General features: G+C 37.0%; 2 protein-coding genes and 1 non-coding gene across 3 annotated transcripts; 2 read left to right on the top strand and 1 right to left on the bottom strand.

Annotated features, from left to right (window-relative positions):
- Positions 1-1,406: 1,406 nt before the first annotated feature.
- On the top strand, positions 1,407-2,718 carry LOC113286445 (formin-like protein 14). Its single transcript, XM_026535066.1, has 2 exons — positions 1,407-1,656; positions 1,877-2,718. Exons 1-2 carry the CDS (start codon positions 1,569-1,571, stop codon positions 2,590-2,592), a joined length of 804 nt encoding a protein of 267 aa, XP_026390851.1. The 5' UTR covers positions 1,407-1,568; the 3' UTR covers positions 2,593-2,718.
- Positions 2,719-2,894: 176 nt separating this feature from the next.
- On the bottom strand, positions 2,895-2,968 carry TRNAT-AGU. Its single transcript has one exon. It is a non-coding gene; the product is annotated as a tRNA-Thr (tRNA).
- Positions 2,969-15,235: 12,267 nt separating this feature from the next.
- Positions 15,236-15,751, top strand: LOC113291831 (F-box/kelch-repeat protein At3g06240-like). The gene has a single exon (XM_026541319.1). The coding sequence runs from the start codon at positions 15,236-15,238 to the stop codon at positions 15,749-15,751; it is 516 nt and encodes a 171-aa protein (XP_026397104.1).
- The last annotated feature ends 144 nt before the right edge of the window (positions 15,752-15,895 follow it).

Raw genomic sequence — 15,895 nt, 5'->3', positions numbered from 1 at the left:
AATTTTGGTTCCCGTTGTATATAGACAAAATCAGAACGGTTTTGATCGCGCAAGGAAAATACTGGTACAGACATGGTTGCCACATTCCAAAGTAATTAAATGACAATTTACTGATGAGTGGATCTTACCCGGACACGTGTGTTCTGCCAAGAATAAGAACAACGTCCACATAGTCCGCCACCTTTATCCTTCAAAGTTCAAGCGGAAATCGTGTTAATGCAGTTGCACGGACAAAACCAGAACGGGACAGGACAACTTTAACCGGGACAGATGGTTGCTGGAACAGGACAGATCTGGTCGGACCGGGTTAGATCGGGACAGGTTGGACCGGACCGAGTTGGACCGAACCGGCTTGGACCGAACCGAGGATTTTACTTTCACGGCTTTTCTTCTTCTTCTCAAACGCGAAGAGATGTTGCCGATCTGAATCCTTCAAATCAAACCCCATATTACGAACGATTAGAGATTGATTAACCTGATCAAAGCAATTCGTAACCCTACTTAGTTCGTACACGGTACCAAGACAACAATCAAAATAAATCCTGACCTGAGATTGATCAAAGTAATTCCTAACCCTAATTTGTACATATACAGTGCCAAAACAATAATCAAAATAAATCCTTATTGCAAGTGATTAATCAAAACAATTCCTAATTCCTGGTTAAATCAATATTCATCCGGATTTAATAAACCCAAACAATCAATCCACTTCCAACATAGATTTAATAAACCCAATTAATTTAGATATGTTAATATCAAAAACAGGGGAAGGGAAAATAAATAAATAAGAGAAAACTGATCTAACTTATCTGGTTTAATGATAATGATTCCATCGATGATAATGATTCCATCGATCCCAACATAGTGAACTTGTGCTCGATAACGTTTTGTAGTGGATGGGAAAGATAAAGAGACACAAGAGAGAAGAAGATTCCATTGCCTAGAGCTAGTATGTGTTACATCCTTTATATACAATAGGAATAAGGCCCTCTCTACTATTGGGACGCACATTTATGGGCTAAAGCCCTACAACACTTTGTGAGTTTTGAGATTTGGGGGTGGTTGGAGCACCCCTAAGCCACCCCTAGAATCGTCCCTGTTCTCCTCCGTCCTGCATAATTATGGAAGAATTTTTCTTTTCAGCACTTATTTATTTTATCACCCAAGAGTACACTGATTTTGATCGAAGTTGACAAATGTTGTATAGAGTGATCTATACAATCTTATCTCTTATCTTGCATGTTTCCAAATTGTAAAGAGCAACACTATACGGCAGCGGTTCCTGTCCTATACCCAGTTGAGAAGTCTAACAAGGCTGCCTCCCATTATTTCATGTCGGCATAGTACTTACAAACGATTCGATGAGAGTTTCTAAGGCTACGAATGGAGCCGTACATAGTATGATTTCTAGTAAGTCGATTAACGAAGAAAAGGGAAAAACCATTGAGTTCGTATAAAGTGCTATAAGTGCAGTGTCTGCTGTTAGAAAAATTTCTCATCATTCTTAGCCCTTCTCCAAAAGGATCAAAAAAAAAAAAGAGCAAGTCAGACAGTCTTCGATAACGAAGATGCCAATAACCAGGGGAAGGTCTCCTTATTTCTTTGAGGGTTCTTCGTCTATCGTGGCGATAATCATTTGCTTAATTGCCATTACAGGTTAGTTCTAGCCTTTTCTTTTTCCCGATATTATCTCCTGTAGTATGTTAAAAGTGCAAGAAATTTGAGAATGCGATTATTGAAGGACTCCTTTCAGTAATCGTCCACTCTAATGCGATTACTATTATTATTTACCAAGTTTTAGTTTACTGAGGTTCTCATGATCTAAGACTCTTTAAGTATAATGTGTGTTATTAGCTATGTATACTTTATTTTGCAGAAAGGACATCAGCAAGAGAATATGAAAACATATGCGCTCGCGGGGACATGTATGAAGTAACGGGACACGGGACCTGCGCCTTGTGCACAAATTGGTGTAAGAGCGAATGTTCGAGGATGGGAAGTTCGTCAGTGGTTGAGGATAAGTGTGCACCTACTCTAGTCCCCGGTGCTGTTGGATTTGAGTGCTTCTGTTGCTGTAAGAATATCAGACCTCTATCAACTCCACCACCACCACCCTCTCCACCATCTTCTTCAAAATCTCCCCCATCTCCTCCATCCTCACCCTCTCCCCCACCTCCACCAAATTTCGCAAAAAATATATGTCCGCAAGACCAAACATATATGGAGATTTTTCATACCAACTCCGGAGATTGTGCTCTTAAGCCACTTTGTGCAGCAAAATGTGCTGAAATTGGAGCATCAAGTGAAAGGACAGAGTGCATGGGAAATGCACATAATACAGGTAATGGGCGTGCTTTAAAATGGTATGAACAATGTTGCTGCAAACCTTTACCGCCAACCCCTCCACCCTCACCGCCACTACCATCTTCATTCCCACCACCACCTCCGCCGCCATGTACATGCCCCTCGCCACCTCCTCCAAGTTGTCAGGTGGAAATCAAGTTTCAGATCTCCCCCCCGACACCAGGCCAGGAACCATGCATGTACACATGCACGCTATCACGACCGTCACCACAATCATCTTCCCCATGAGCGCTTGTAATCCATTCTTCTTCACAGTGTAATAAATATAGTAATAATGCTTCCGCGTCATCGCTTGATCATTGATCGATATGTACTTGCTGGAATTTCTCAAAGTAAGGTTCTTTCATCATTGATCGACATGCATTAGTGTTCAAAATGTGCTAAAAGCAAGGTTCTTTTACTATGGATTGGTGCCCTGGCAAAAATGCATGTCTGGACGTAAAATATGTCCAAAGTTAGACCTCCTGGATAAGTCGAAATGGGATCGATAACCAAGTTTTTGAAGCAAAAGCAAAAATAAGTTGCCTTTTTGCTTTCATTAAGAGTTGAACTCAAGACCTCCCGCTTACTAAACGGGTGCTCTAACCAACTGAGCTATGAAAGCCTTGCTGTTTATGCCTTTTAGCTTAGGATAAAATTATTTTAATAGTGCGCAATAAGGCATGTCTGGACTCTGGATATGAAACATTCTCCTTTTACATGGCGAACAAGTACATGACTGTGATTAAGTTTCGATGAAAGTTACAACCACTCATGTAGAAATCCATCATCAATGTCCCGAGAAACGAAGAAACAAAGAAATTTAATTTCAAAACAAATAAAAAATAAAATAACTGAGGCAACAAAAAATTTCACTTAGGGGTTGAATTTAACGAACTTAACTTTCGGTAAATAGCTCCTACAATAACTCCAGCCGCCATTATATGACAAGAGACCAAGATCTTGTCTAGCCTTTCTATAACAGCCTCCTTGGTACTAGAGACGTTCCTGGTATCATTAGAAATTTGTTCTCGGGCTGTGTTAGTAAAGCTGTGACCTATACATTCGAGAAATCCTTTTGGCTCAGTTGATGAACCTTCAGTAGCCATGAATCAAAATGGTAAGACGAAATTCAAAGGCAAGAAAAAAATAAATAATCCAGGGTTCAGAAAGGATGATACGAAGTAAGTGGAATCTGGAAAGGGAAAATTAGGCTAAGGCCCAATCCATGGATAACCCACAATATGAGGCCCCTAGTTAAAAGAGTTTTATTACTAGGCCCTGAATTAAAAATAAATTTTAATTCGGTTAAAATGACCAGAATAACCTTCACTATATAAGTATCTAACCTAGGTTTTCTATCAAACCGACACATTCATTTCATTTCAAGAGAGAGAAACTGAATCTCACCTGAGAAAACTTCCGGTCGAAAACCTTCAAAGAAGTGCAAAGAAATTTGTTTCAGAGAAATTTTTTTGCAGATCGAAGAAACGAAAAACTAAAACAGGTAGATTTCGGTCAAATCTTCTTCTTCATGTTTAATCTTTTGTTTTTCTTCGTGTTTAACATATTTTTCGATCTGTTTTTGTAACTGTTTTCGATCTGTTTTTCGATCTGTTTAATCTCAGTAAATTTGATCTGTTTTGCGATCTGTATTTGATCTGTTTTTGATATGTTTAATCTCATTAAATTTGATCTGTTTTCGAACTGTATTTGATGTGTTAAATCTCAGTGTATTCGTTGTTTTTTGAAGACGAAGAAAGAAGAAGAAGAAGACGAACTGAGGTTTTGAATCTGTTTTCAAAACCCTAGAAACAGTAAGTTGAACTGAGGTTTTGAATCTGATTTAATTACTACATCAACTGTAAGTTGATTGATGTTGTAATTTCATTTATCTCTTGATTTTGTGATTATTATTGAAAGTTAGTGTTTCGCAATTTAGGTTTCATGATTTGAAATCAAATTGATTTGTATTCTTACAATTTGCACTGTAGATTCATATTCAGGAGATAATCAAACTAATTTACATTCAAAATGCCGAGAGGAAGAAGGAATCAACCTGAAGAAGATGCTGCAATAACGGGTATTATGATTCTTTCCCTTTAAGATGCCATTTACTGTTGTGGTGTATGTTTTGTGATGATAAAATGTAAGTAAAAACATTCAAAATGATATAGCATATGTAACTTTAGAAATAGAGCATGTGTAACTTTAAGTTACACATTCAAAATCTAACCATTGACTGTATTGTGGTTTGTATATTGAGTGTGTAAATTAGAGTTACACATACAAATGAGTCTATATAACTGTAAGTTACACATTCAAGATGTCACCAATGACTTGCAAAGTGGCTGTGTAACTATAAGTTACACATTTAGAATCTCATGTTTGTAATGCATATGCATGTGTAACTATAAGTTACACATTGAAAATCTAACCACTAACTTGTCAAGTGACTGTGTGACTAGAAGTTACACATGCATAATAACATCACTGATTTTCCAATTGCCTATGTAACTAGAAAGTTACACATGCAAAATATAACCTACGACTGTATTGTGTTTGTAAATAACAGTTACACATCAAAAAATGACGCATGTAAACCTTCATATGCATGTATAAGTTAAGGTTACACAACACAGAATAGAATGATTCAGTTTGTGTACTTGGAAAATACACATAGTGTGTAACATGATTTTCATTTTGCAGTTAAAAATGAGTGTATTTGATAAGTACACAACATACTGACTCATGCTATTTTTGTGTGTGATGTGTACAGGAAACCTAAGGCAGTTGTTGAATGCAGTAAAGGATTTAGTAAAGGTGATAAAGCCTATAGGACTGACTGATAGGGCTCAGAGATATCTTAGGAGAGCTGCTTACGGTGAACTCGTAATGATGTATTACGATGACTATGATACAGCTGTACCGAGGACAACAAGACAGATAAGTACCAACAAACACTGCGTCTTGAAGCTTTTGAACTTCTTTTACATGGATTGTGAGACACCGTGTTCATTCAAGTTTGGTGATGATAAGATTATAGAGTTTACACCGGCAAAGCTGGCTGGTATATTTTGCATGTAGAGGATTGGAAGCGGAAAGGGTCAGAAGCTGTTAAAGTACTATTGTCCTAGTGATTTGACTGACAATGTTTTATACAACAAATTCTTCACTGATATCAAATCTACAAAGCATCAGACGACAGTGACTAAAACAAACATTTTAGAGAAGATAAAACAACTTATGGCAAAAAGGAGCAAAAGTGAGAAAAGAAAGAAAGTTGATGAGAAGGATCTAGTTTGCTTGATAGGTCTTTATCTTTGCTGTGTATTGTTTTTTGGCGACAAAAATGCCAATGGAGTGAACGCGAAATATCTTAGTATCGTTGAAACTTATGATACGGTGCTCAAGGTGTCGTGCCCTGATTTAATACACGAGCACTTGTTTGAAGAAATTCATAATAATCTTGGTTGTTTGTCAAATGTGAAGGCTTGTGTGCAATACCTACTGGTAAAAAGCTTGTGTGTAGTTTCTTATTCCAGCAGTTTTAGTGTTACGTGATGGATATTTTTGTTCAATCGACTAATTAAAATTTATATGTTGCAGTTATTGTTTGATGAACACATGCCAGCAGGATTAATCCCAAAAGTTGAGAACCACGAAGAAGATATCCCGAGGATTGGGAGGTGAGATATATACCAGATTTCTGATTACATTTGGAGAACAAACATGACACAGTTTTTGGTAAGAGTTATATGTCAGTTGGTTTAGGTTTCGTAAATTTATGTTAATGTAATTTAGATAAAACTTTGATGTAATCAAAATTGTCATGTGTAGCTATAAGTTACACATTTAAATGTGCTTGTGTAACTTATAGTTACACATGCAAAAGATAACACAAGTGAATGCATTTTATATGTGTAACTATAGGTTACACATTTTATATGTGTAACTATAAAATGTGCTTATGTAACTATAGGTTACACATATAAAATGTGCTTATGTAACTTTAAGTTACACATACAACTGAAAATTTGTATATTTAGAATGTTCAACTGTTTTTGCTATCTCTTTTTAACCTCTCCATTGTTAATTGCAGCCAACTCCTAGATTTGTGGATGAGTTTTCACATCTTGAGAAGCAGCTAGGTATATCAACAGTGGTACCCGGCAAGGACGACCTGCAAAGTTGGCTGAAAGCGCAAACCATTGAGAATGGCCATCTGAAAGAGCAACTGCAAGCAAAGAAAGCAATGTTTAAAGCAGTGTATGCAATTGCCAGAGAAGGGATATCAGAAGGGGACCTTTCAGGAACAGCAGAATTCAAGATTCACAATTTTAGTTGCCAAATTATGCAAGCAATGGGTATTGATCCTTACAAAGTGACCCAGGAAGAGTTTATGCAACATGAAGATGATGGACATGGAGGTACTGAGCATGGAGCTACTGAGCATGAAGAAGAAGAGTTACAGTTAGTTGAGACTGAGCAACAAGGAGATGGAAGTATTGTGCATGAAGAAGAAGAGACCGAGAAACAGACTGAGCAAGAGAAAGAGAAAGATGACGCGGAAAATTCCTTCCATGAAGAATATAAGTAGTTGTTCATTTTTAATATGCTTCTTTAACTTGATAGAGGTACCCAATTAGTTGACACTAAGGTCTTTGAACCTTTTTAATTTCATATTTTAGTTGTTCATTTTTAATATGCTTATTTAACTTGATTATACTTAATAAATGTTGAATAAACTAATCATATGGATGTGTAATCCCTAGTTACACATGTTATATGCATGTGTAACTTCTGGTTACACTAGTTAGATGCATGTGTAACTCCATGTTACACTAGGTATTCATGCCATATTCATGTGTAACATGAAGTTACACATGTTCAAGCCAGTCGATTACACATGATATATATTCTTCTTGAAATTTTATTAAAAAAATTTAACATCATCATCATCATCCTAATTCTCATTTCAATCCTTGTGTAGTTCCATGTATGAGCCTTGCAGCTGGAAATACGCCAACAATTCTGCAAGCTCAAACTGCTGCAGAGGGGCGCAAGGCTCCTCTAAAGAAGAAGCCCACTGGTAAGAAAAAGCGCACTACTGCAGATGTTGTTGATGAGGCGCAGAAGAAAGCTGATGAAGAGACGCATACTGCTGATGAGGCGCAAAAGAAAGATGCAGAAGGTGGTGGTGTGGTTGAGAAGCATGAGAAAGCCGCAAGAGATGATGCAGATGTCATTGAAGAGACACCTGCAACTGTTGGTGACGGTTTGGTTCCGACTGCTCCAACTCAGCCAACACCTGAAACTTTTGAGGACAGTTTTGATTCGACACAGTTTGAGGACTCCATGGTGATAACTGCTACAACACAGCAAACACAGCCCGACAATGCTCAGACCTACAGCTTGGTGCAATTAGAAGCTAACCCTACTGATATGACGGATGTTCAAGTGAGTGAAATGCTAGATGAGATTGTCGGCGACATTAACAAAAGTGAACATGGACCTGCAGTGATGGAGAATGCAGAACCTAGCTCAAGTGGTAATCACTCTTCCTTCTGTAACTGCTATTCCGTTTTATTTTTCCTTTATGTTTTGTTCGTAATGGAAGTGTAACTTAAAGTTACACATTGTAAAAGGCATGTGTAGCTTGAGGTTATATACAGTACATTATTATTTTGGCTTGAGGTTATCTTCTTAAGTTACATACATGTGCTAATTTTTTAAATTCTTCCTATATTTGTTTGCGCAGCTAGAACACAGGAAAACTTTTTTAGCCTTGGAATAGATAAAACTCCAAGACCTGTAGGAGAGTTACTGAAGGAAGATGCGAATACAATAAGAGAAAACCAACTAGCATTCATGCAACAATGTGTGCTGAGGAATAGAAAAATTCCAACACAAGATCTGAAGCAGTATGAAAAGAATCCAAAGAAGATTAAGAAGCATGTTAATGAAGAAAGAATGGTCGCAGTTCCAGAAGTGGAAAAAGAAATAATGGACCCAGTACCAGAAGTAGAAGAAGAAAGAATGGCTGAGGTTGCTAAGGAAGATGACGGAACAATGAGAAAGGATGTGAAAGTTTCAGAAGTTATCGAAAGGCTGGAAGTCGAGAACAAGGAGAAAGTGTTTGAATATTTCAATACTCATCCGAAAACGTAAGTAGCTTGACTCCAAGTAGGCTTGATTCTGTTATTGATTGTTGTGTTTTACTACTTGGTTCTGTTATGTAGATTAATAGTTTACTTCTTTGTAAAATGCAGAGACATTACTTGGATTGAACGCAACGAAGATGGTAGCCACCTATTTGATATATCTGGAGAACTAATGCTACATCTTACCAAGAAAGAATCCTTCTTGGAGTCAGAATTCATCGACTTCTACATTAGCAGATTGAGGACAAAGATGAACACTAACAACAAGTATGACAAAGCGATATTCCTGTAACCAAAAGCATACATAAGTACTTCGATATATTTAAAATCTAATTGCATTTATAATGTGTAGTGTGTGTTGTAAGATTATGATAACATACTCTAGAGTTTTTTTATGTCGGAAAACAGTTATAATGTGTAATCTAGGGTTACAAATGCAGTCATAATGTGTAATCTGAAGTTACACAACCATTTATAATGTGTAATCTGAAGTTACACATCCTTATTTTTCCAGTGTAAAACCCAAGGCCCTATGTGTAACTTCTGTTTACATAATCACTTGTTCATTTGTAACTTTTGATTAAAAATGTGAGTTTGACATTACAAATGGTTTTTGCAGGCCTCTTACTTGAACGATTACGGAGAATTCAAGAGATTTTGGATTCCAAAGATTGCGAAGGAGTATGTCAAGTACAAGAACGATGCAGTCAGACTTTTCGCCCCAATGTGCAACAACAACACACACTACACACTGCTGGAGTATAAATTGAAGAGCTCTAATCCTTGGTCCTACATGAACTCGTCAAGCGTTAAGGAACTCAGGGGTGAACACCTTCTTCAAGCCAAGAAATATGCATTTTCAATTACTACAGAACTGAGACTCTTGTGTCCTTATGCTCTTGGGATGAATGAAAATGCCAAGAATCTCCCTTCGCCCCCACAAGGTTCAATTCCTGACTGTCTTCCATGTGTATGCACTTACATGAAGATCATGATGAAGAATAAACCGCTTGACAAAAAATTAAGCTCGGGTATGATGCTATGGTGGAATGACAAGCTGAACCGCATGAGAGGAAGCATGTTATACAAGATTTTTTCGGATCCATCCAGAGACGTGTAAAGCAGTCATTAGGATTATAAAAAATTCTATACTCGTAAATATGTTGTTAGCCACAAGCAGATGTTAGACTTGGAAAATATGTTGTTAGAAACTTTTAAATTTCATCAGTTAGTAGATTTTAGCAGTTCTTGGTTTTGAAAATATTTTTGGATTGAAATTCTTTAAATTAAAAACTTTTATCTTATTAGAACTTCTACTGTTGTGTGTACAGGTTTCAGAAAGTATGCAACAGGTTAAGTAACTACACATCTTAACTTGATGCAGAAGGTGTAACCAGAGTTTACATATGCATTTATCATGTGTAACCTAATATTACACATGCATTCACAACAGTGTAACTTCTGGTTACACATCCATATATTTGAGTGTAAACTGAAGTTACACAAGCCATTGATCGGACTTACCCAATAAATCAAAATAAAATAAAGTTACACCAGCATTTATCATGTGTAATCTAATGTTACACATGCATTCACAGTAGTGTAACTTCTGGTTACACATCCATATTTGAGTGTAAACTAAAGTTACACAAGCATTTGACCACTGATCAGACGTACATAAATAAATCAAAAATAGAGTAAAATGCATTTCAACTGTGAAATGACAAAATATAAAATCTGAATAAAAGATCCTTGCAGATAATCAACGTTGCAGAAAAATAAAAACGTTTGGTCCATGAGAACCGAAATGAAGAAAACTAAAAAACATATAATCCAAGACAAATAAGAATCCACACATCAAATCATTACTTGCAGAAATGAACTTTGGTAGGATGAAGCTAGTGGGATGTGAACTTCCAAGGATTCCTGCAACCTGCCTTGTTGTGACCTGTTTCCTTGTAATTGCTGCAACGAACTTTCCTCTTCACCTTCTTCTCACCTTTACTTATAATCTTTTTCCCTGGTGGTCTACCTGGTTGCTTCTTCACGGTAGGCGGGTTGATGGTGTCGTCTGGATGATATTCAACAGGCCTGTTGTAGTTGGGAATCGGCTGGATGGCATGCATATAAGTTTTCCTAAAATAGTCGCTTGTAAAATAAAGTGAAATGAAATCAATAGCCTCACGTTTAATCTTGCGTATGGATGCAAGAGCATGAACACAAAGAAAACCATATACGCGCCACCTGGAATAAAACAAAAATAATCAAAAAATCAGTTAGTTGCACATACAAATCATAAAACACTCAAAATTAGCTAGTTACAGGTGCATATACAGGATGTGTATCTTTAATTTACACTTGAAAAATAGATGTGTAACTACTATTTAGACATGCATATATCTAATGTAACTAGAAGATACACATTCTAAAAAAAATGAACATACAGAGAGAAGAAAAAGCATAAGAAACCAAACCTTTGACAGGTGCAAGTCTGGTGTTCGAGGTCCACCATGTGAGACCTTTCGCTAAAAACTTAAAACACGGTAGGACTAGCAACCAATAATTCCCAATCCAAACCTTCATCTTGAAGAGCCACAAGCTTTTCTTCATACTCGGGGGTTAATGGAGTCATCATATTAGCACCAATTTCACGACGCTCCGCCATCAAACACATTATTTTCCTCCTAATCTGAAAAGCAGAAAAAAAAACTCATGAATACATAAAGTGACAAAACATAAAATAAAAAGACAACAAAACAGAAAAACACACACACACACACACACTCAATTAACATGATCAAGAAGAGCAGATGCGGGCATCTTCTTGTGAACCAGAACCCAGCTATTGACTGATTCTGCTAGAGTACTAGATGTTCGTCCATACCGACAACCTTTGAAATAGGCATTCACATATGCTTCAGGTGGGATTGTCTCGATGTAATCATCCACCCAATCGCAGTTCAAGTCTCTAATCTTCTGTATGGCTTTCGCATGGTTTTCAGGTGAGAGTGCGTATGTCGCCTCTCGGAAATGGTCCATCACAAGCGAGTACCTAGGATCTGTTCCAGTGATGGGTATATTTTTAGTCAAATGATAGTAGCAGAAGCTGTGGAACCCATCTGGATAAACAAGTGGAACACCCTGCAAGAGTCCTTCATGGCGATCCGAAAGGAAGGTGATTGGCCTCCCATCACCAACAACTTCAGTCAAATTCCTTAAAAACCACTCCCAGTTGTTGATCGTCTCAGAATCGACTAGTGCAAAAGCAAGGGGGGGAAATCCTACAAAAAAATTATGCAGAATCGAAAGAATAATAAGTTTCACACAAACAGAAAACAATGTGTAAATACAAGTTACACATGCTAAAACAAATATGTAACTTAAGGTTACAGATGATATTTTCTTAGTTACACACTAAGTAAAGTAATGTGTAACTGAGAGTTACACATGTGTAACTCTCAGTTATTTATCAACTGAAGTTGTTCAAAAAAAAAACATACCTTTACCACCATTGATCCCAATAGCTGCCATCAAGCAACCTTTGAATGTACCAGTAAGGAAAGTAGTATCCAAGTATACCATTGGACGACAAAACCGGTACCCCTTGATGCATAAAGCAAATGCGATGAAAATCCATTGGAACTGTTTATTTTCACGTTCAAACTTTATCACACTACCATGGTTGGTTTCCCTTATAGCATCAATATACCATACCAAGTGCGAGTAGGACTTGACATCGTCGCCATAAATCGTCTCATAAACCTTTTTCCTAGCATTATATGCCTGATATTACTCCATGTTAATCCCATAGTTGGTCTGGAAATCAGCAGCAATTTGCTTGGGCTTCTTGTGAGGATTTCTGCGAACTTCTTCCTCAATCAAACTAGACGAGAAGCTGGTGGAGTAAATTTGGTTCAAGTTGCGCCCACCAGCACCACAAATGTGCTCAGGGTTATAAGACCTGACCTGAAGAGGTTCATACAAAATATAAACAATTCAACCAAAACACCATATGGTGCAAAAAACATCATGTGTAAACCAAAGTTACACATACTGTAACAAAACATAACATATACTAAGCATTAGATGACAGAACACGGAAAACCTACCTGAAACATTTCGTTCCTTTCATTGATAGAAGCTGCATGGAATTTCCATCCGCATTTTTCATCTGCACACTTAGCCGTGAACCTAGAACGCTCATTGTGAGTTACAATCATTTGGAAACCAGTGCGAAGACGATACATGGTGAAAGCAACCCTGACTTGCGTAAATCCTTCAACAAGCATATGACCAATTTCACCAAGAACCTTGGGACAACCATCCGATAACAAAGGTTTCGCAGGCTTGCTTTTATCTTCCAAATACATTGCAACAGTAAGATTGTTTCTGGACGAAGACGTACTACTAGACCCATTAGAAATAGAAGAATCTTCCCTAAAGCTGGAGGAAGAGTCCACACGAGGAACATTTTGCAAGAAAATATCAACACTGTTCTTCTGTTTACTATTTGTGATGGATATAAGAGCTTGCAACGAAAAATCACAGTCAAGCGAAAAATCTTTCCCACTTTCTCGGAAGAAGAAAGTAATACCAAGTGGAGTAAACTGCTTCCATTCCCTGCAAACTTGTTCCTTAAACTCTTCAAGTTTAATATCAGTATTAACACGCAGGGTAATAAAATCTGAAGAGTAGCGAACAACAGCAATGCAACTAACAGCGCGCAACTAACTGGATCCATGACAACCTGAAATATATCAAACACACAATAACAATATCAAAATTTTAAAACGAACGCAATTCACTCGGGGCGGTGCCCCCTCGTGAGAAGTATATTCTATGCGGCAAGCTAAATATGAGTAAAAGATACAGATGATACAACTATTTACACATAAACCTGTTACAGGACATATATATGTAACTTCAACTTACACATGCTTAAAATACAACAGGATATATATGTGTAAACTAAAATTACACATGCTACAACTAAAAAACATCTGCTTCTTCCTCACACATGCTTAAAATACAAACAGGATATATATGTGTAAACTAAAATTACACATGCTGCAACTAAAAAACATCTGCACCTTCCTTACACATGCTTAAAAATACAACACGATATATATGTGTAACCTAAAGTTACACATACTGTAACAAAAAAACAGCATGTCTAACAAATCAAATTGAAGTTGTTCTACTGAAACAAAATTGTTTCTTCATACTCCTCTCAGTATCAACAAAAATTAACAGATCGTACATGCAAGAAGAACAAATAATTCAAACTAAATTTTGAAAACAGATCTGAAATCAAAAACAAAATAAAATTCTTACCTAGATTGATTGTTTTCTTACTTCTGAAACAATGTTCTTACTATTCCTCAACTCGGTATCAACCAAACCTGTGTAAGCATCAACAAAAACATACTCAGTATCAAAACCAAATAAAAAAAGTGAAAAAACTAGATCGCAAGTCCCTTTTAACAATCAAAATCAATTGAATTGAAAACTAGATCGAAATCACAATTCGTACCTACGTTGATTTCTCTATTCCAAACTGTCTTCTTCTTCTTCTCGGACTCAATAAAATCGAAACAAAACAAAAATCCAAAAATCAGTAGAAGATAGAAATCAAACAATCAATCTGAAAAAGTAATGAATCAAACCTATTCGATACAAACAAGAGATAAAATTGATACAAACCTATTTGTTGTTCTTCAATGCATCGTCTCAAACTCGTCAGATCTGAAATCCACTGAATAACATCAATAAATTGAGAAAAAGCAACAATGAATCCTTGTTCTTCGTCTCCTCTTCAACACAGCAACAGACTAACGAACTCTTGTTCTTTAATGCAACAATTTCGTGTGAAGAAAAAACCTAATTCTGTTTCTGAAGAAAAAATCAACGAGAGCAGAGAGAATAGAGAGTTGAAAACTAATTTGATTTGATTTTATGTTTCTGTTACCGTATAAAACAGCTTTAAAAACTGGAGGGTAATTATGGTATTTTCACTTTTATTAAAAATCCTGATGACGTCAGCAATCCGGGAAAATTCAAAACCAGACCCCAAAAATAAAGGTTCTGGGCCTAAAAATATTAAAAATGAAAAGCGTGGACTTGATAGTGGAGGATCCATTTATTGGGGCTTGTATATGTTGAACCCATATAATAGGGGTTCTAGTATTTTTCACATCTAGAAACCACTTTTATTGCAGGAAAAAACTGATAGTCTTGCCAAAAAGTGGATTTTATTAAGGGTAACGTAGCCTTCAAGTAAACATAGGCTTGATGTTGGCACATCCGGTGGTTGCGAACTCAGTTGAAAATTGGCCCGATAGATTTTGGTCCATTATATAGACCAACAAAAAATACCGCAAAGTATAAACCTGGATACGGATTCATACAAGTCACTAAGAAGCAAACAAATCTTGTGCACAATCTTCTATCCATCCCAGTTCAAAGACGATCATGTCTTTGTCAAGCCTTCCCGGAATTCCATTGGGATTAGTAGGTGTGTATGCAAACCCTTTTCTTCTCTACTTTCTAGCCCTCTATTTATTAAGGATCATCTTGATCATCATACTACTATCCAACATAACAAAAACCTTAGGCTCGTATTTGAAGGTTGTACAATTGGTTCTGGCTTCGGGATTTACTCCATTGATTATGCTTCAGTTTCATCAGCAACAACATCGAAGTCGGTCGAATGCATTATCCTTTCGAATATGACAAGAATCTCAGGTGGTTTGTCAGAAGTCCGGTTCACTAAGGTTGGTATTATTTGTCTTTGGAATCCATTAACTCGTGAATATAGAAGAATACGTGATCCACCGAGGGATGATGCGCACTTGATAGGCTATGGGTTTGGTTACGATTGTCAGAATGACGATTACAAATTGGTAAGACTACTTCATGGTTCGGAAGCTGAGGTCTATACATTTGGATCGGATTCATGGAATCAATATCAATGCCCTTTTGTATTTGCTTCCGCTCCCACAGAATACTATGGTGTGCGTTTGAATGGAGCGCTTCACTGGAAAGCTAAAAAGATTATAGTTTCTTTTGATGTTAGCGATGAGATATTCAAAGAGTTTCCACTTCCAGAGCAACCCTTGGACGACGGTGGTGGTGTAGAATTGGGGATATTGGAGAGCTGTCTTTGTTTGGTTTCTTATAGTACCAGTGGTCGCTTTGATATATGGGTGATGCAGGATTATGGTGTGAAAGACTCTTTGGACTAAACAATTCACCGTTGCCGATAAGGGATATATTTTTGTTACTACGATTTGGTCTTTTGAAAATGGTGAGATTCTGGTGAATGCGCGTTGCAGTTTTTTTCTACTTGACCTAAGTATTGGCAGACGTAGAAACCCAAGTAAGAACAG

Source organism: Papaver somniferum, chromosome 6 (assembly GCF_003573695.1).
Source record: "Papaver somniferum cultivar HN1 chromosome 6, ASM357369v1, whole genome shotgun sequence".
NCBI lineage: Eukaryota > Viridiplantae > Streptophyta > Magnoliopsida > Ranunculales > Papaveraceae > Papaver > Papaver somniferum.
Note: the sequence above shows the minus strand (reverse complement) of the source record. Positions and strands in the feature narration are given on the sequence as shown.